Source organism: Rhopilema esculentum, chromosome 6 (assembly GCF_057945365.1).
Source record: "Rhopilema esculentum isolate cy_ngs chromosome 6, ASM5794536v1, whole genome shotgun sequence".
In the NCBI taxonomy this organism is placed as follows: Eukaryota; Metazoa; Cnidaria; class Scyphozoa; order Rhizostomeae; family Rhizostomatidae; genus Rhopilema; species Rhopilema esculentum.
This window is the reverse complement of record NC_142820.1, coordinates 2,123,473-2,143,425: the sequence shown is the minus strand read 5'-3', so window position 1 is coordinate 2,143,425 and position 19,953 is coordinate 2,123,473. Positions and strand designations below refer to the sequence as shown.

General features: G+C 36.3%; 2 protein-coding genes across 2 annotated transcripts; both read right to left on the bottom strand.

Moving 5' to 3' along the window:
* Nucleotides 1–63: 63 nt before the first annotated feature.
* LOC135686629 (uncharacterized) lies at nt 64–12,164 on the bottom strand. The gene is made up of 12 exons (XM_065202897.2): nt 11,426–12,164; nt 10,051–10,247; nt 9,585–9,719; nt 9,140–9,286; nt 8,430–8,676; nt 7,627–7,886; nt 4,226–4,289; nt 3,071–3,201; nt 2,641–2,759; nt 2,074–2,206; nt 751–847; nt 64–254 (listed from the first exon to the last, which is right to left on the bottom strand). Exons 1-12 carry the CDS (start codon nt 12,057–12,059, stop codon nt 214–216), a joined length of 2,205 nt encoding a protein of 734 aa, XP_065058969.2. The 5' UTR covers nt 12,060–12,164; the 3' UTR covers nt 64–213.
* Nucleotides 12,165–16,267: 4,103 nt separating this feature from the next.
* LOC135685911 (uncharacterized) lies at nt 16,268–19,871 on the bottom strand. Its single transcript, XM_065202007.2, has 2 exons — nt 19,623–19,871; nt 16,268–19,149 (listed from the first exon to the last, which is right to left on the bottom strand). The coding sequence occupies exon 2, from the start codon at nt 19,051–19,053 to the stop codon at nt 16,450–16,452; it is 2,604 nt and encodes an 867-aa protein (XP_065058079.2). The 5' UTR covers nt 19,054–19,149; nt 19,623–19,871; the 3' UTR covers nt 16,268–16,449.
* Between the last annotated feature and the right edge of the window lie 82 nt (nt 19,872–19,953).

The following is a 19,953-nucleotide window of genomic DNA, read 5'->3' as shown; positions in this document are numbered from 1 at the left end:
TCCAACGACTTTTTTTAATCATATTAGCAGAGAGCTAATTTAAGAAGAAAGAGCAAGAATTCATTGCTACGATCATGTTATCTCGAAATAGTTTAACAATATTCTGTAATTATTTCCTATATACATATTTGCAAATTGCTCACATTAGTTTCTGTATAAAAACCTATTAACTCGCATATTACTGTCTTTAAAGTGACTTCTTGCAGTCAAAAGTTAACTGTGAATTCCTCTGACCAGTTCAGTATAAAATGGTTCTACAAAAGAAAGAAACATTTCTTCTCAAACACAATCTTAAAATATTATCATCCAAGTCACCTAACTTCCTTTGACTCTACATGCCACTTAATGCATCTAGAATTTCGGTTTGCTTGGCAATATCTTGATCATTTCCTTCGCTGTCATATTTCACATACATTTCATATCTCCACAGCAAACAAAACGAAAATATAAATACGGCAAAAATTTGAATCTCAATTTTTCAGGTTTCTGTTTGTAACTATCATTTTGCTAAAAGGCAAGGTTAACAAAAATTACCACACTCAAAACGTTGCTTTGGAAAACACGTCCAAGAAAATATTAAGAATTGCATAACAAAACTTAATAACTTCTCGATGTTAAACATCTAGATGCTTTTGTACTAACGCACTATTCACTTGTCAACTCTGCTATGTCCTAATAAACATGGTAATGAACCAGTATGGAGACATAACAGGAGATTGAAGAGAATTCTTGCAAGTTTAAAACACTCACCTTCATCAGGGCTAATAAACCCATGGCGGATAAGAAAATCAAGAATCACAAGGGAACAGTTTGGTTTGAACTCATCAGTGGCAATCAGGGCTTTAACCTTTGGAAAACGAGTCCGGTTTAAAATATTATAAGTTTAATTTACTAGCTTAATGTATATAGCTTTGAAAAAAGCAAACATTTAGTAAACTAAAGCTTTTCGTCTGACACTCTTCAGAGTTTAAAACGTCAGAACATAGATCGAAAACTCTACGCTAAGTAATATATATACCCAGTTGTGGATCGAAATAGGCCAATCAGAAACACGAGCACATGACTGTAAAGGTTGACCAATCAGTGCCGCTTGCCTATTAGAATGTTACCAATGGAGTCCTAAGGTGAAAACGAACTCCTTTTGTCTACACAGTAGCGGTTTTTTCGTGCTTATGTAGATAGATTCTAAAACTGCTAGGTGGAACGACGATCGGGCTTTACCAATAATCCGAAACATGTCGCCATTATAGTTTTTTGCACAAACTGGGTTTTCTAGCAAATGCTGCCCGATAGCAGAATCGCAGGTCTTATTAGTAATTCTGGATTTGCAAGACCGAGGTGGCTGTTCTCTTTGGGGATGTGTTTTGTTTCACCTAGCAGTTTTAGAATCTATCTACATAAGCACGAAAAAACCGCTACTGTGTAGACAAAAGGAGTTCGTTTTCACCTTAGGACTCCATTGGTAACATTCTAATAGGCAAGCGGCACTGATTGGTCAACCTTTACAGTCATGTGCTCGTGTTTCTGATTGGCCTATTTCGATCCACAACTGGGTATATATATTTCTTAGCGTAGAGTTTTCGATCTATGTTCTGACGTTCTAAACTCTGAAGAGTGTCAGACGAAAAGCTTTAGTTTACTAAATGTTTGCTTTTTTCAAAGCTATTTACAAGTTTTGTACCACCAAAATGTTGTTAGCTTAATGTATATTTTAACATCGACGATATTGGTACCAATGAGGGAGCGAATGGGATATGATACAAAGCCTATTGAGGGAGAAAATTTTGAAACAGCACGCAAGAACCTAATTTAAAAATAGATATTTCTATACCAACAATTGCTTAAAAAGGTTGGTTGAAAAAAGAACGCAGTGTAATTGTTTAGATATAACAAATTTATAAGAACAGAAGCAAGATTAGTTGTGTTTGTATTTGAGTTTGTATATTGTTAAATTGTGCTTTCACATGTAGTGGAGGACTTTAAAAATACTTCCAAAAATTCGCCTTTCTGAAAGTTAGTTAGGTATAATTACTTCTTGTTGAATTTGAATTATATAATGTATCCAAGGATTACCTCTTCCATGGTTAGAAGATAAAACGCTTGAACTTCTCCATCAATATTAACAGGTTGAAATGACTCTGGCATTTCTAAATCAAACACAAACTGAGTCTCTGGGAAGATACCTCTGTCGTCCTCATAGGTATAACTAGAAAAAGAAAATGGTAATAAATAAAAAGTTTCCACGAATTCTTAATTTTTTTAAAATTCAAGGTAAGAAAAAACTCGAAGTAGCTCTCTTGTTTAGTACTGGGAAAATATGACGATGACAAATAACCGGAACAAGTCAAGCAACGTCATTTGGATTAAAGAAGTTTAAGCTATTTCAATACTAAATTAAAGGCAAGACAGCGGGAGCAATCACAAAAAAATAAGGCTTTGGTATTGGACTGCCCTAAAGACTCAAAGGAATTGATGCAGGTTTAGGAAATGAACCCGGCAATGGGATAAGATATTTCTCACCTCTCTTATTCAAGGGGAGTTTACTGAAATCCAGAAAGGCCTAAATGAAGGTAACATGAAACAGGTTCCTAACGCTAAGCATGGTTTGAGTCAATGGCTTAGGGCATTGTATAGTTGTACCTTACTGTTCCAGCTGGTCTTGCCTGTCTTACTAGTTCTTCAGGGATAGCAGCTTCTTCCAAGCATTCCTTTACCAAAGCAGACTGGACTGTCATCCCAGAAGCAAGGCCTCCACCGACCTTAAAGGAAAAGTTGGATCAGATCACTAAATGGTTGCATATGGCTACCTTACCTTAGCTCAAACTAAACCACCTTGGCTTTAATTCCTAGTGAGAAGGGAACAAATCTACTTTATGCAACTTTTGAACTTGTAGTTTTGAACATTGAACTTGTGCGTTGAAGAACAAAGTTGCGTGTTAGTTTCATAGTATATCAGACAAAAGTTCATAAATTGTGATTGAAAATAAAAGAAATTTCAAATAAATTGAAGTTGCAAAACAAAAAAATGTTGTCTTGAAGCGGAAAGTTTAAAAACAAGAAAATTTCTCACTGTGTTATCAAGTTTGCCAGGCCAAGTAGGCTTCGTATCGCTTCTTTTGCCGATCCACATGTAAATTTCATTTTGTGCATTCCTTACATAGCCATTAAGATGTACACCATATTGATGAATGCCAAACAGACCTTAAAAAAATAAAATCAGTGCATGGTTGGCCCAATCGTTGAGCTTTTAAAGGATGCATATATCATATTAGTTTGCTAAACTGTTTGAATGAAACTACGAAAACTACGAAGGAACTGGTTCATTGGTTCCAGTGAATTCAATATTACATTCTAAACTTTTAAAAAAGATTCTTCACTAGCTATCATTGGAAGCCTATCACAGTTTTATGATTGACTATAAGTTAGACGGTGGTTCACAGATGTTGCAATTATTTTTCAGCGAAAAGTAGTTTCTGCAATTTGTTTCAGGTTTTGGTCGCCCCATAGGAACTTTAAGAAACATTGCTTCCACTGTCTCTCCAGCCAAAAATTGTCATCCTTTGTTTTTCAGTTAATCTTGTAAATTAATCTTGCTAATCATGAATTGATTGTTTGTTTTCAAAGATTGTGTAAAGTTATTTAGTTACAAGTACTTGAATTTCGACAACTGAACTGAATTGTGAGGAAATAAATTTTTGGCTCAGTGACACTGCTCTGAATAACGAAAATTGTTTCGTTTTTGTTTGCTATTACTCAGAACAGAAAATTTTTTAAACATTATGATTTCATAAATAATTGGAATATGCAACACAAACGTTTTTATCATGCAAAGTGTAGCAGCAACAATATTGGAAGTCAATAAAAAGAAAAACATTCAGAGAGGCTCTTTAAGTGAAGAAGACACTTCAGTTGAGGCTCACAATTAAATAATTACATAATAAGCTGACAAAATCTTAAAATCATGATGGTAGTTTTATGCTCTTGTTACTATAGTTTGGGCTTTGGTTCATTCTTCTTGTTCATTCTGTTTTACAGCTTTGAGCCTTCTAATAATTGGCTCCTAGTACTTTGCAGGTTGCCACTGAACAATTAAGATGTCCTGTGAAACTTCAGGTTTGGAAAGACACAATCAAAGTATTTAAGCAAAGCAAAAGTAATTTCAGTGCCATGATGAAGTAAGCTATAAAAACACTGCTGTATGCCTTCAAGACATACATTTACTCACAAGCTGCAGATCTTTCCAGTTCAAAAAACAATTCACTTCCATATGATGAACAAACTGCATATAGCTGCAGAAAAGTAAAACAAAGCAATAAACCACTAAGCAGTACAGATAATACCCAATGAATTAGATATAACCAGACCTGCTGAGTTACAAGCCAAACAACAGGGACAATATGTTCCGTAAAAGACCATATTGGGAATTGCAAAGCCATGACACAAGTGGGGCAAAAACCGCAATAAATACAATGGGCCTATATCATTGAGATTTGAAAATCGACGTTGCTAAAACGAGGAACAAGCGGAACAACCTAGTAACAAGCGGAACAACCCAGTAACAACCCAGGAACAAGCGGAACAACCCAGTAACAACCCAGGAACAAGCAGAACAACCCAGTAACAAGCGGAAATGTGAAGTTATTGTTTTGTAAATAACACATGGGGGCGTTTATAAGCCAACTCTCTAAAGTTCGTGTGGGCTAGCACGTGCACTATCAAGAGGCCGTCAAACACTTCCGTTATGTAATTTTTTGGCAGTTCGCGGCCATTTTCCCTCTTTTTCACACAACCGTACATAGTTTGATGGATCAGAAAACCTGTCGTTGTGGTTTTTTACTCGAATCAAACACCGACATAGCAAGGCAAGGGCTGGTACACAAAAAGCCCAAATTGAGGGGTCGAAAATTGAGGTGGGGGATAATATTTAGAATATATTAATGGCAACCGAAGGGGCAAAAGGACCGGGGGGTGTGGGGGTGTCACACCTCCCCGATAGTATCTCAATGAGAAATTTCAGGTAAAATCTCAATAAACTAACAACAAATGTTGCCAAGTTTGTACGAGAAATAATCAGACAAGGCAAAAAATTGGAAATTCTCCTGTGAACTGAATCGAAACTCCATTTCTAGGCATAGATTTTTTACTCATTACTTTTGATTGTACACTTTCAATTGTCGCATTTTTTTATGTTGCTAGTGTTGTTTTATCTGCTGCAAATTGTTGCTTATTATGTTTGTAAGAAGAAGCACTCGATTAACGTAAATAGCTGATGTAGGAATGGCTCTTCAACTAAGTGTATTTAGATAAATTAATTTTTTTATGATGATGATGAAAACGCCAAACATTGGTTGCGTGTTTGTCACCTTGCCATCATTAGTTCACGATACTGCGCCATTCAATCGCCTGGGGAGAAAATGACTTTGATGTACCTACGAGAAACTGATTGAGGCGGAAAGTTGACTTCTTCTTTAATCCAAATTATAAGTTGTAAGAGAAATTAACAATAAATATTTGAAATTAACAACAATGAAGTAAACAGGCTACTTGCTTTTTTTTATTAAAAAGGTATCTAGGCCAAGATGGCCTCTAACGTAATTACAACATTAATATAACAAGAAAAGTTAATATAGTTACTGCTACAACAACTTTTCAAACGTTAATATCAACTCAGTTTCATGAAAAATACAATGGTTAAATGCGTATGTTTTCTGTGTTTGACATCAAAGGCTAGAGAGGGGGGGGCTTAATAGAGAGGGGAGGCTTATTTAAAGTTTTTGCTTGATAAGGGGAATTTTAATAGAGAGGGGGGCTTAATAGAGCTTTTATGGTAGCTCAAAATGCGTTTTAGAACATTTCTTCCAGTCATTTCTTGCAATCGTCTTTTTTGCATACTTTTGCTATTTTCAATAAATTTACCCCCTATGTCTAAGGGCCTCCGTGAAGGCATTAATCAGGCATAGAAAAAATTTCTAAGGGGGGAAGGGGGTCTAGTGCCAGATTGCCGTATAGAGATGTTTAAATGCAAATCAAATAAAGGCTTACTCTGAAGTTGAAAACTGAAGAGGCCCTCTTCCTCGTTTATTAATTTTTGAAAATCTATCTTCATCCCAATAGACGTACTTTTTAAGATTGTTATTAACTCACAAGAAACTCGGAAGAATCTCTACTGAAAATGTAGGTTTATAGATATCATTCTATTTTTTTCATTTTTGTGTGACTGTATTTTAAACATAAAAAATGCGACAATTAATAGTGTACAATCAAAAGTAATGAGTAAAAATCTATGCCTAGAAATGGAGTTTCGATTCAGTTCACAGGAGAATTTCCAATTTTTTGCCTTGTCTGATTATTTCTCGTACAAACTTGGCAACATTTGTTGTTAGTTTATTGAGATTTTACCTGAAATTTCTCATTGAGATACTATCGGGGAGTTGTGACACCCCACACCCCCCGGTCCTTTTGCCCCTTCGGTTGCCATTAATATATTCTAAATATTATCCCCCACCTCAATTTTCGACCCCTCAATTTGGGCTTTTTGTGTACCAGCCCTTGCCTTGCTATGTCGGTGTTTGATTCGAGTAAAAAACCACAACGACAGGTTTTCTGATCCATCAAACTTTGTACGGTTGTGTGAAAAGGAGGGAAAATGGCCGCGAACTGTCAAAAAATTACATAACGGAAGTGTTTGACGGCCTCTTGATAGTGCACGTGCTAGCCCACACGAACTTTAGAGAGTTGGCTTATAAACGCCCCCATGTGTTATTTACAAAACAATAACTTCACATTTCCGCTTGTTACTGGGTTGTTCTGCTTGTTCCTGGGTTGTTACTGGGTTGTTCCGCTTGTTCCTGGGTTGTTACTGGGTTGTTCCGCTTGTTACTAGGTTGTTCCGCTTGTTCCTCGTTTTAGCAACGTCGATTTGAAAATTCCTCTGGAGCTCAAACAAGGTCCATTGCCAATCAACAAAATTCAGATTTTCATTCTAAATGTATTTTTCTCTATTTCAAAGAAGTTTCATAGCCAAAGAAGAGTGGCTTCTATTCAACATCAATTTTTTGCTGGTTTGTTACACCTGAGAGATTGGAATTTACTATAGAGCAATAGAATCCATCATAGTGGTGCCAAGTCTGTGAAAGCCTATACACAGATAATAACACAGGTATAAAAAGCCAAGCAATGAAAAAATGAAAAGTTTCTAAAAAATGAAAATGAATTTGTAAAATGAAAAAATAAGTAAATTTTAGTACTTCTTTTATTTTCATGAAGCCATTGAGAAGAATGTTAAATAAGTAGAAAAATTTGTATAGTGCTTCATTTTTCCCCATGTCACTAAAAACAGGACACGATACATATGTTTCAAAACATTCCCCTGTTTCAAGGGTACATGGATGCACATAAATTGTAAGGAACCATTTCAATTTTGTTGCATGCTGGAGATGATTACCATCCAAATTTTAAAGTGAATGGGGTCTAGGTTCAGCTCCATGTTTCTTACTGTCTACCAAGTCCAATCCATAAACCTACCTGGTGTCAAATAGTGAACAAAATATAATTGTGTCTCTTCAGCAATCAACAAAGTTGCTTTGATTTGATCCAAGAATACAGTAGAAATGAAAATGAAAATACCTCATCTCGCCAGCCATTTAAAGTGGTAAACATATTTTTTTCACGAAACTCTCTGACTAAAGTGTTGACTGCATTGGTTCTTTGATCCGCTGTTTTTAGCTTTCCACTCAATGTGACAAACTTAATGTTGTCATTTTTTTCATCTTTAACAAAATGAAATATATCTTGATGATTTTGCAAGACATCCAGAACAGCTAATGGAATCATTCCACATTGGACATTTTTAACCATAAATGGTCTACATAGATCTTTAGATGACCCTAAGAGTAAAAAAAAAAAATTCCAAAAATATTTTAAACTAGTGATGAAGTTAGTGCTTATTAGGGAATTCTTCAAAAGGAATTCTAAGTATCCAATGTTAAACCATCAAGATGGAATGTTAGGCAATATTAGCCAATATTCAGCATGAAAGTTGAGGACAGGCTTTGATAGTATAAAATGAGTAACACAAGTCCATTTTATGACTAATCCATAAACATGTCTGGAAATTCCTTGTACTTATATGCACAGTTATCCGTTCAAAGATGACCAAGTATTTCTGGGTCATCTTGTGATAATTTGTCACAAACTTCACCATATACCAACTGGAGTTCCCACAAATGTTTTAAGGCTCTTGTGCAACCACCATTTTTTATAACTTTATTTTCAAAAATAGCCTATTATTTACTATATGGCAATACAAAATACAACCCATTTATCCTTACAAAAAAACAGATACCTAAAAGCGTGCCTCCAAAGAGACTTCAGGACCTTTGAAATTTGTATTTGTTAGCAACTAAAACACATTTCACTCCAATCATTACCAGGTTGATGAAAATTGTTCAGTTTTCTCACAATGCTGACCATGCACCTGGACCAAATTGGTATATTTCTTGTATAGTACCCTGTGGCTTGTATTGCAACCTGCTCACCACCACTGCTAGCACATTGGCCTTGTCCATTTGTGACAACATCATCTTCCCCAACTTCAGCATCACTATTTGCCCCCTCCTCATTCTTGACAGCTTTGCTGCTCTTTTTGCGTTTTCTCTGTCTTTTCGCTTTTTCATTCTAAGAAGCAAAACAAACAATATTTTATGGAAACAATGTACCAGTAAGAAATATTTCATCATCAGGTTACAGACAAAACTCTAGATAATTGTTTTCAATTATTGAAAACATGTTCAAAAAGGATATTCTACTTGACTTTGCATCCTTTAAAATTAATATTTAGTTTGGTCTGGAAATGTTTGATGTTTTAAATTCAGCCTTATATGTTTAAGCTGATTTCTTTTGGGATAATGTTTCATTATATGTAGCTGGATATTCTAAACACTTAAAATTAGAGACAACTGCAGTGAAATATGCCTGTGTTCAAGGTTACGAGTCTCTCTACAACTTAATAAACTCTTTGTGCAACCAGTATGTCAAAAGGTATCTTCAAGCACAGCTGTTTCAATATAAAATTCTATATTATAATAAGGCTAAGGCTACATAAAATAAAACAATAAGGCTATCTGAAAAGGGTATATACATGTGATGTTGGATGGAACTGATGGTGGTCCACTGAAGGCAGTGGAATTATAACCCTCCTCCTCATCATAATATTTTTGTTTTCATTCCAGTCTTGGTGTAAGGCTTTTGTCATTTTACGTTTATACTTTTCTGTGTTCCCTTTCGACTGAAAAGATTAAACAAATATTAGCATTGAATCAATATAAAACACAGCATTTAAAATTAGCCGGTAGCAAATACTTGTGTGACAAAGCAGATTATTGGACTTCTCATGGTCTCCTACATTGCTTCAATTTACTTAATGTGCTTGACATATATTTAACATTTCTCACATATAAAAAGTAAGTACATATAAAAGCTAAAGTTATTTACTTCAACCTAAAAAGATGTTGAACAAAAGAAGTTTATTTATAGTTGACTTTCTGGTAGAAAAATAGACAGGTTTAAACATAAATAAACTCTACCTTGTACTCAGGAAAAAAGACAACATCTCTAAGAACTATTTTTGCTGGACAGCCAAACTTTTTACAAAAGCGAGGTGCCCTTCTCTTTACAACCTTTAAGTCGATGTCAGACTTTTGCTCCTCAACCCCTGAAAGCTAAAGCATATCATTCCCATTAGTTTCCATCACATTCTATGTTTCATAAAACTTCTTATATATTTAAAGTGAAGTATATGGACATCAAACATTTTACCTATTGGCTTTCAAGTTTAAAAGGGTTCTAAAAATAACTCAAAATTATAGTTCAAAACAAGAATAAAAAGAATTCCTGGTCTATTAGGGACACAAGAAAAGTGAATGAGACAATAGCATAAATAATTACTAACAAAATGTTTTTTTTAAAAAATAAAACTACTTACATTTTCTTTATATAATCTTAAGTTTCCAAATAGTTTTAAGGGGACTATTTCATATATAAGACACTAACTTTTCGCAGCATCTCAACAGCTTTTAAATCAAGAAGCCTCTTCTTAGTAGTGATATTTCTGTCCACACCAAATTCACATTCATATATTTTTTGCCCTGCTATGATGTATGGGATTCCATCATAGGTGATTTGCTGTTCAGGTCGGCTTTTCACTTTAGCGTCTTCAAAAGTTATCTTATATTTCTTTATGTCAGTTACTAGGAAGAAAAGTTTTTAAATACATTCTGCATGTGTATATTGTATCAACACAAAAAACATTGTTTTTTCATAAAATATTGTGTTACAGCAGATATTTTAATACTTAACAGCTAAAATAAATTATAGGTGAAGCTATAAAATATTTCAGAAAAAACAAGTTGGTAGATGAAAGGCAAAGTCAGGTAACACAGAGCTAGACAGAGCCGCCCAAAATCCATAATTAGAAGCAGCAGCCATTTTTGGGACTGTTGGACCCAGGGCCAAAAACATCTACAGGGCCTTTGTTCTTTACAATTTTGAACTTTTCTTGGGTGCAGTACCCCCATACCATAAACGCAGAGCCTGGGGCCATGGCACCTATCATGGCATTGCAAACTACAGAATTGTCTATCTTGAAATACCAGAACATAAAAAAGAATCTGGTATTTCAGAGTATGTACTTTCTTGAATCAGATATGTTTAGGTAGGAAGTAAGTAATGTTATGGGGAAATATATTTATAAATGTTTTAAATACAATGTCAACCTATTTTTCATTATATGTTTACTGACTTTTATTCAAATTATCCATAAACAAATTTAGATATGTATGTGTTTGATGAAAGAATACAGAGGGTACAGAAATCATAAACACTTATCGGATAAGCTTGGTTTTAAAGCATATGAGAGTAGTATATTTTATGGGTTAATTAACATATCAACATATTATCTGATCTTGTTGGGGTTACTAATAAGTTTTCCTGGGCTTACCCATCGATATGATAAAACACTGAGTACCTCCCCAGAGGGCTTTTTCTCCCAGAGTGACCATTAACAACTAAGGTATAGTTTTCCAAAAGTGTGAAAGAGTCCCCCTTGGTTTTTTCAGCAAAGGCCAGAATGACTTGCCCCTTTCCAAATCAAGGCAAGAAAGGGAAGCAGTCATTGGTGGTGCCACATCTAGGCCATCAAAATGAAACTTACAGGGCAACAACCAAGGTAGTTGAGGGAACTGTTACCCTTCATTCAAGTCTTTGAATAGAGCACTGTTTGTAAAATTAGTAGGACAAGGGGGTTATAAAGTTCCACCACCAACCCTCCCTTAATTCTATATCTCGGGTGTGCACTTGCCATACTCTGAAGTCTGGTTCCAGATGACAGTAGCCCATTAGAAAAAAATCGAGCAATGAAATTTCGTACTTTCTCTGAGAAACCCCTTTGTTGTTTTCCAGGAAGTAAACCTGGAATTTGTTTTTTCCATATATTCCTTTACAATTCTGTCGATTTCTGCAGCATCATCTGCCCAAACAATCGTAACCTTCCCAGCTGAAGAAGGGCTAGTTTCATCCTCACGAAAACATTTAACGTTTTGATGATTATTCACTTCTCCAACTGAACTCCAACCTAAATTCGAGGGTTCGATGGGAAGATCAATAACACGTTCTGTTTTCGCAGTGTTTGCCGAATTGTCACCGAAACCCCTCTCGATTGAAATGGCATTTTCAGGCCAAGGAATGTTAGCTTTCTCAGTATCGAGTTCATTTAATACTTCTGGTTGTACTTCGTTAGTTTCTGGGTTTACACTCTCAATATTTCGCGCAATCTTTCTACTAGAAGGTACACTCTCAATATCACCTACAGGCTCGTCATCGACTCTGGTGACAGGAACTGGGTTCCAAGCAAGGTTTGGCGTCTCGTCGGGCAGATCAACAACATCGTGTGCCTTCACTGTGATTGCTTCACTTTGTGGCCACGGGACGTTAGTTTTGTCAGCTTTCTGTTCACATAATACTGCCTGTTGTTTTTCTGTATTTTCTGTGTTTACCAATTCCATTTCCCGCCTTAATTTTAACCAAGAAACATCTTCGATCTCAACTATAGTGTAAAACACATCCACTAAAATGGCGCTCTCGTCGACAAGGAGGGTGGAATGCTAATCTAATCTTGATTTTGATTGGTTACAAGCATTGAATAAGTAAATTCTTCATTGTTCAAGAATAAAGACAAATGCCAAACCCTCGTTCAAGAAGGGTCAAACTGTAAATTGTAAGTGTATATTGTGTTAAGAATAAAAGTTTTTTAATGTGTTAGACAAAGGGGTTATTCGCCACTTTCAGGGCCAAACCTCAGCCACTACGTCCTTATGTCAAGTGCAAATTGGATATTGTTGATGGTCGTTAGTTATGTGTGTGTCCAAGGGGCGAACTGCCCCCAAATATCTTATCCACCGGTCACCCCTTGAATAAATCTCAAAATATATGTAAGAAAAGAACCGTTTGAGTCGCCATGAATCTCGACAAATCCACAATACACAATATTCATTACACGCCTTTTATAAAGATCCTAACTCAATACATAGCTCTAAAGTTCCTAATTTCAGGACCTCTATTAGTCGAATTGCGGTACCAATATCTTCACATGAAATGTAAATAACATGAAAATAACATGGATAGAAGAAAAAAAGAAATTCTAACTTTTGCTTTTAACTGTAGCCAAAAAACAAGGCCAAAATACAATAGAGGGCGAGAAATAAAATTAATTTGCGTAAAAGTACTACGTCAATAGAGAAATACCTTTGCATTTAATATAGAGAGAGAGGCAATAACTACACTCCTTATTATAAGAATGTTATAAATTTTGCCCAGCCTTGATTTTTTGAAGAAATTTTCGTTTTTAAGCCCGAAGATGTTCCTAGATATATCCATATCTTTTCGAATCCGGTATGGTTTCAGGAAACAATCACTTGCTCTCAAATGGAAAAAAAATCTTAAAAAAGCGAAAAATGTTAGTATTGCGATTCTTTGTTGTGAACATTGCGAAAAAAGCACTTGCTGAAAAATATCAACTCTGAGGCAAAGGTCACCGTTTCTTTCTTTCCTCGACGTCTGTCACTAGAGTTTAAGCTGTTATTCTGAGAAACGTCAAATTGTCTATCCTAAGCGGTATAGTATTTTGTAAAATTTGGTTAGATGCTCGTTTCTTTTTATAGCCTCTCTTTTAGTCTGATTTCAAAAATTTTCTTCGGCGCCGGACCCAACCATGGTGGGTCCTCCTACGTCACTAGACTTGATTCTTAGCTCCCCAGGTCCAATTCCACGTTGCCATTTTTTTAAAAAATGTTATCCATCCAATTATGAGAAAGTCATTGTACTAAGGAATATATATAAATATCTTCTATAGAGCTGAAAATACTTCAGTAAAGCCAAAAATCTTGATTTTTTTATTTTTTAAGTCGTTTACCCCTCAGACTGTTTACACAACACAAACTATTATTTGCTTGGTGGTACCATGACCCACTGCACACGTTATATTGGGGCCCCCCCATATTTTTGCGTGATGCGTTATTGGCCATGTTTTCGTGCGAGAAATCGTGAAATCTCGATTTTCTATGCGTGATTTCGTGAATTAAGATTCCTACGTGAAGTGTGAAACATGTGTTTTCCTTGCACTATGTCGTGAAAAGGCTTTAACTATCCGTGAATTCGTGAATGAAATTTTGAATGATAATTCAAATAATTGCCTCAAATTGGTGCGTAATAAACCAATAATAGTTAAATCTCAATTTATATTTTGTTGAGTCATATCACACACGAGTCCCTATAGTCACCATTAAACTTCCTGTCGTTTTTGACATTAAAAGTTTGAAAGTAGTGTTGTTGTTATCTGGTGTTACATTTACTGTTTGCGTGAGCGTGAAAATCCAATTTTGCAGTGCGTGAATGCGTGAAAAGTCAAAAAATTGTGCGTAAATGCGTGAATCACAACCACTATGAGGGGGCCTCTATTTTCATTCGCTCTGCTGAAACTGGAGTACTCGACTTTGATCTTTCTTTCTTATCAAAATGTGTGTAATTCATTTGGTTCAATACACGAATTTTTATGAGAACACTTGGCTCCAGTTTCAGAAGTTTCACATTTCTTCGCAAAATTTTAGCCTCACGTGTTTCTTATTGTGTTTTCAATTTTTTTTAAAGGAATTTCCTGTGCATCCTATTGTCCGAACATAACAAGTGTTCGATCAAGTAATTAACGCTACTTCTGCTTTTCTGATGCTATGCTTTCATTTTTCAGTCTTAACTGGTATTTCATTTTATGATTATTGTTAAATTTCAGTCCGCCTTGTTTCTTATGTTGTTATTATTTTTGGGCAAATCGCAGCCTGATGTTTCTTACAAGGGTTGTTCCTATAACAAGCGCGTGTATCCATCTTTTCAACCTCTTGGTTTACAGTACTTGCAACAGAAGGCTTATAATCCCCAGCTTTCGGAAGTGCCAGCATTTCTGGTAGTATTTTTCTGTTGATTTATTTCAATGCAATTTCCGATATTCCGCACATTTGGATAAATCATAATAATGAAAGCTATTCATTGTCAATTCCATTCAACTTCAATTGCAAAGAAGAATTTGCTAGCCAACAAGCTGTCTTTTTTTATTTTGGAATTGACAACAAGGCAGCCAAGATGGCGAAAGGTCTTGATTGGGAGACAGTGAAAACTAAATTGGATGAAATAGCCAATCGCTATCGAGCAAGATACGATGTGGATAAAATTTATCCGGACAAAATTTATACGAGGCTTAGCATGTATCTGTCGGGGAAATTTTAAAAAATAATGAAAGTAGACAACTTTATTTGATACGAAATGCCCATGATAGTGAACAAATTCAATTATGTATCATAATTCGTTTATGTCTGATTAATGAATGATAATTTGTCATGGCTAAGTTCGTCTAATGAAATCGAGGTTAAAGGGGAATTAAGGAATTCTATTGTTGACTCAGGCTTCTAAAACATCAGAGAAACCGACGAGAGTTACTCTTCTGCCTATTCTGTGATAAGGGCCTGATGGAAGTGTCTCTGACTCTGTAGTTCATATATGCACCCTTTAACCAACACAACACGGTCTGCTGACTCTTGATACACCACAAACTTGAAAAATTCTTGGCGGGTTTACCGTACCACGGTGTCTCTAACAATAATTTTATTATTTGTGAAGATTAAGAATTGTGCGCATGAAAAAGAAGATTTTAAAAGAAGGTCTTCTTGCAAAAAACTGAGCATCACTGCATTGGCTGATTCACTTCGCAGAGCTACGAAGGGGGGTCATTGTAACCCCCCTCCCCCCACATTGTCACAAAAGCTGTGATCGATACACCACTCCTTTGAGTGTTGTGCAACTAATTTTGGATTTGAAAGAAAATGGAAACGATAATTGATACAAACCGAGTACCGGAAAGTCTAACGATGAGAAATGAACATTTGGATAGACAAGAAAGCCGTTCCAACAATTTTTGGGAAAGACTCTCCATTTCATAGCTAAAACTCTATAATAGTTTATTGTCTTCAAACAAATAAAGACCGAATCTTCCATATATTTCCTGTTTAAAGATAATTGTTTTCAGAAGTTTCAAGAGTCAAATGATGAATCATTCTCAAAATTCTAGTTCTACGACTTCCAGGCAAATTTTGAGTTGTTAAGGACAAAATGAATGGACCAGGGATAAAACCTTGAGGAGACCTACAGTATCTGGGGGCGGGGGCTTATTCGAGAATGTGGCTTATTAAAAACCTAGCGTTTGTAAGGGGGCTTATTCGAGAGGTAAATTATCCAAGAGGGAACTAACTAGAGATGGGGGCTTATTCGGATTACTATGGTATGTAGACCACTGCTTGCCACTTTCATCTGAAAAACTTTTCTAAGTCTATTTTTGGGATTTACTTCGTCATTGGCATGAGATTCAAAACGCTGTATGATCTTTGTCAGCTCGTTGAGTATGACAAACAAATATTTGACCAGTTTGTGTCAGCATACAAGAAACATACTTTCATTATCATTCTTTTCATTCGATTAGAATTTTTCAAAGTTGAGCCAGCGGAGAAACTGCTATCATTTCAGCCCTTCTCAAAATGTGTGATTTGTTTTGTTTAAATCATAAAACTTCCAATTTTTTAAGACGATATGTCAATGTTCACTTTGACATTATATTTGCCATTTCCAAATGCAAGGTGTGGTAATTTGGTTTTTCTACAGAGAGACACGAAAATCAAAAAATATCTCACAGAAAAATTGTTAGCAAAAAAATTAAGAATAGCATTGAACTTTATCCAGCTTTTCTTAATAAAAATTTTCTAAATGATTCAAATTATAAAAGATATACCTAACAAAAAAGTCCAAACCATTACAATATCATCCAATATCTGTGAGTAATCGATGACCTGAAAATGATCAAAAAACCATTATTGAAGATAAACAGAAGCCTTCTTTAATTGCTCGAAGATTCAAAGTATGAACGCCGGGTTCAGCATCTTGAGTAAGAAGATCCACCTGAGTTCTTTTTCCTGTATCATTTGGTCTTCCTTCTTGGATGACAATTGGGCTGCTAGGTCGCTGATCCAGCCAAACTTCAGCTCGACCACCGAATCGCGTATGGGTTGTGAGTGCAATTTCAAATTTGCTTCGGGTATTCCCTTTGATTGTTGCATTTGAAGCTTTCTCCTCGGGCAATGTTATTTGAAACTTCATTACAGCACCAACCTTTTCTGCTTTCCAACAAATTACACGATCAAATCTAATCGGAAAGTTGGTGGCATACTCGAGTTTAAACCCATTTTCATCGAGAACTTTTACGCTTAGAGTATTATAGATCGACTCTTTAAAATCGGGGGCTATCAAAGTCCAGCAAAGCGGGGTGGGATGCTCCAACCCGACGAATAACGGAGCCGGAAGATTATACAGCGATGCAAAATTTGGCAAGATCCCATCGTGAGCATTTGCGTATTGAAGAACTGATCGCATCACGTGTCGAAGGTGAAGTATGAGCAGTAAGGCCATCTGGGCATGCGCTAAAAGCGACGGATGGTATTGGTCTTTGCAAAATAATGTCTTTAAGGTAAATAAAGGGTTTTGATTAATGAGAGATTCGCAAACCATTGCCCTCCAACTCAAGGATGGTACTTTATAAAAATGAGCAATTATGTCCTCTCCCTGATCTTCAAAGTTAGGGCAGTTTTTCTTCGTCTTTTTGTAATCAACTCCTTTGAAAAAATTAACATAAATTATTGCAGGCTTGCGTGGAAGTTGCAGGGCCATCCGCGTGAGTCTCTCAAGGGGTTTCGCTCCCTTGGTCGGTGTTTTTAGATAGCGATTGTAGTCATTGCCCGATAACTCCCAAATAACTATATTCGAGTCGTTTGATATGTGACATTCCAAACAGTAGGAAAAGTAGTCTGTACCGATTGAGCCTATTGCTATGTTATTCACTTTCATTTGAGCTCCAGTTAGTGGCGTGATTACCTTGTTCCACCAATCGACAACACCCTTGTAATATAGACCCGCTATACTACTTTCATCTTTGTACAAACCACCACCTGCACTTATTGACCCCCCAACAACGCTCAGAGTTATATCCTCGCCCTTTAAAGCCCTCTCCATAACACCTTTCAACCTGTCAATTGAGCCAGCATTCACCAAGCCACTTCGCAACATAGTGGAATTTAGGCCCAGGGCTTGCAAACTTTGATACTTGTAGAACCACGATTCTAAAGGATCCTTATTCAAGTATTCTATCATCGCACCGGCTTTTCGTGGATGAATCACCCGGCGAACTGGGATTTTGGTACCACTTCCTCCGCTATAATTAGAGCTTTTTGTGGATTTAATAGATGCACTCGAAGCTTTTGGGGTAGGGGAAAACTTTCTTGTGCTTTTCAGTGGAAACTCGCCCTGAGTACTTGCTCTCGCATTTGTTGGCCTACCCCCTGTCGGCCTTGTCTTCCTCCAGCTTTTCATGTCGTCTGCAGCTTCGCTACGTTGATAGCTTTCAGAACCAACTGTACTTTTATTTGTTGCCTTGTTGCTTACTTTAAGTCCCATCATCCCTTGCCTGCTACCTTCTTTCACGCCCTCCTTTGCTTTCCCATATCCACCTGCATTTCTTTGGTTAGTTGCTTTACTGTTATCTGAGTCCTTGATTGCTTGGATCATTTGTCCAGTAGAAGAATTCCAATTGTTTATCTTAGATCTACCCTCCTTGAGATCATTCTGCCAGCCATTTTCAATAGCATTGCTTTCCATCTCTAGTTTTTCTTTCAGTCTCTTCAGTTTCTCAATATCAGCTTCTATCGTACTTTTCGCTACATTTTCATGCCCTCGAGTGGTCTTTACTGCGTTTGAAGGAGCACGTTTCTTTATATCAGATTTTGTCCCTGCGATAGATCGGGACTCTGCCACCGTCGGTACAACATTTCTTGGGATGTGGTTTTTTTCTTCCGACAAAAACGTCTCAAACTTTTTGTTCATCTTATCGTACGAAGCTATCATCTTTGAAAAATCACTAGATGTACTTTTTGGCGTTGATGCCTCGCTTATTCCGTTTGTATTGTCCAGAATAATGGTATAACCAGGCCCATCTCCACTTGAATTTTCTCCAGTGCTCCGAGCATCAACATTATCACTCTCTTCATCGTCTCCATCCCCATCATCTTCTATAACTACAGTAACTTCATTTTCATTCTCGTTCTCCTTCGCCGGACGGTCAATTTCACTCCGCCTTTTATTCAAGCTATCGAACAAACGCTCCACTTCAATTGTCACCTTTTGCAAATTATTTTTCGTGTCTAATACCTGGGGCTTTGTATCTCTCTTGAGTCTTGGGAGTGATCCTAATGTTGGCATATAGATTTTATTTTTTACATAAATACGATCGTTTGTGGCAAGATCAACTTCTGCTGCGGGCTCCTTCTCAGCGTTCACCAGGTAAGGCAAATCTCCTCTTCCTTCAATGAACTGCACAAGTAGCCCGACAAGCAACAATAATGTTTCCACTTCCATCACAACATATCACGGAATCACAGAACTGTGTAAAACAGTAGCCATTCCAGGATAACAGATGGCAGTCACTTAGCCTTTTATGCGTTTAAGCTCTCTCTAAAAAGGAAATGTTGCTTTTAGAAGGCTTCTGCATAACAGAGGTTCCGAAGTTAATCCTCGGTACAAAATAGCAGCTGTAATGTTAGAAAAGGAATTAAGTGATTCAACTAAAGCAATTTAGCTTTCATTTATTGCTTTCATTTAACTAACTATAATAAGAAGAATCGCAACGAGAAGTTGTGTCAGCTTGCATTTCAAATTAGGGCCTAACAGTGAATTTTTCTGATTGCGAAATCGTTACAATAATCATATATCTAGGCAACGGTAATTCAATGAAATAAAATTCAGATCGAGCAACTGAAAGGAGTTAACTTGTTAACTATTTATTCATTTGTTATTTAAGGATAAGTTTGAAAGATTATAGAAAATTCATGTCATGACACGCTTGCTGATTTTATGCAATCAAACGCATAAACATGTAAAGCAAAATTAATAGCTAAAATAAAGGCGGTGCCGTAAATTGGTCTCACCTCTAAGCCTTGCTTCAGTAAATGCAATTCGATGTAAAAATACAAAAAGCCATCGCTGCCTTTAAGTAAGAAATTCATGACATTATAATTGATTTTGCATTGCAGAGCATAGCCCGGCCTCAAACATAGCAATGCTTCACCACTCTACCGTGATCAATACCGCCACATGCTCCCATTCAAAAAATTCAACTCCATATGCAACAGGTAGGAAAATCAAACTACTTCATAATTTCCGAGCTGAATGGCAAGTGTTTTAACTGGTCCTATCAATGCTTACAACCAAAAACCTTTCACTTAAGTTCGATTTTTGCAAAAAATGGATCCCTATATG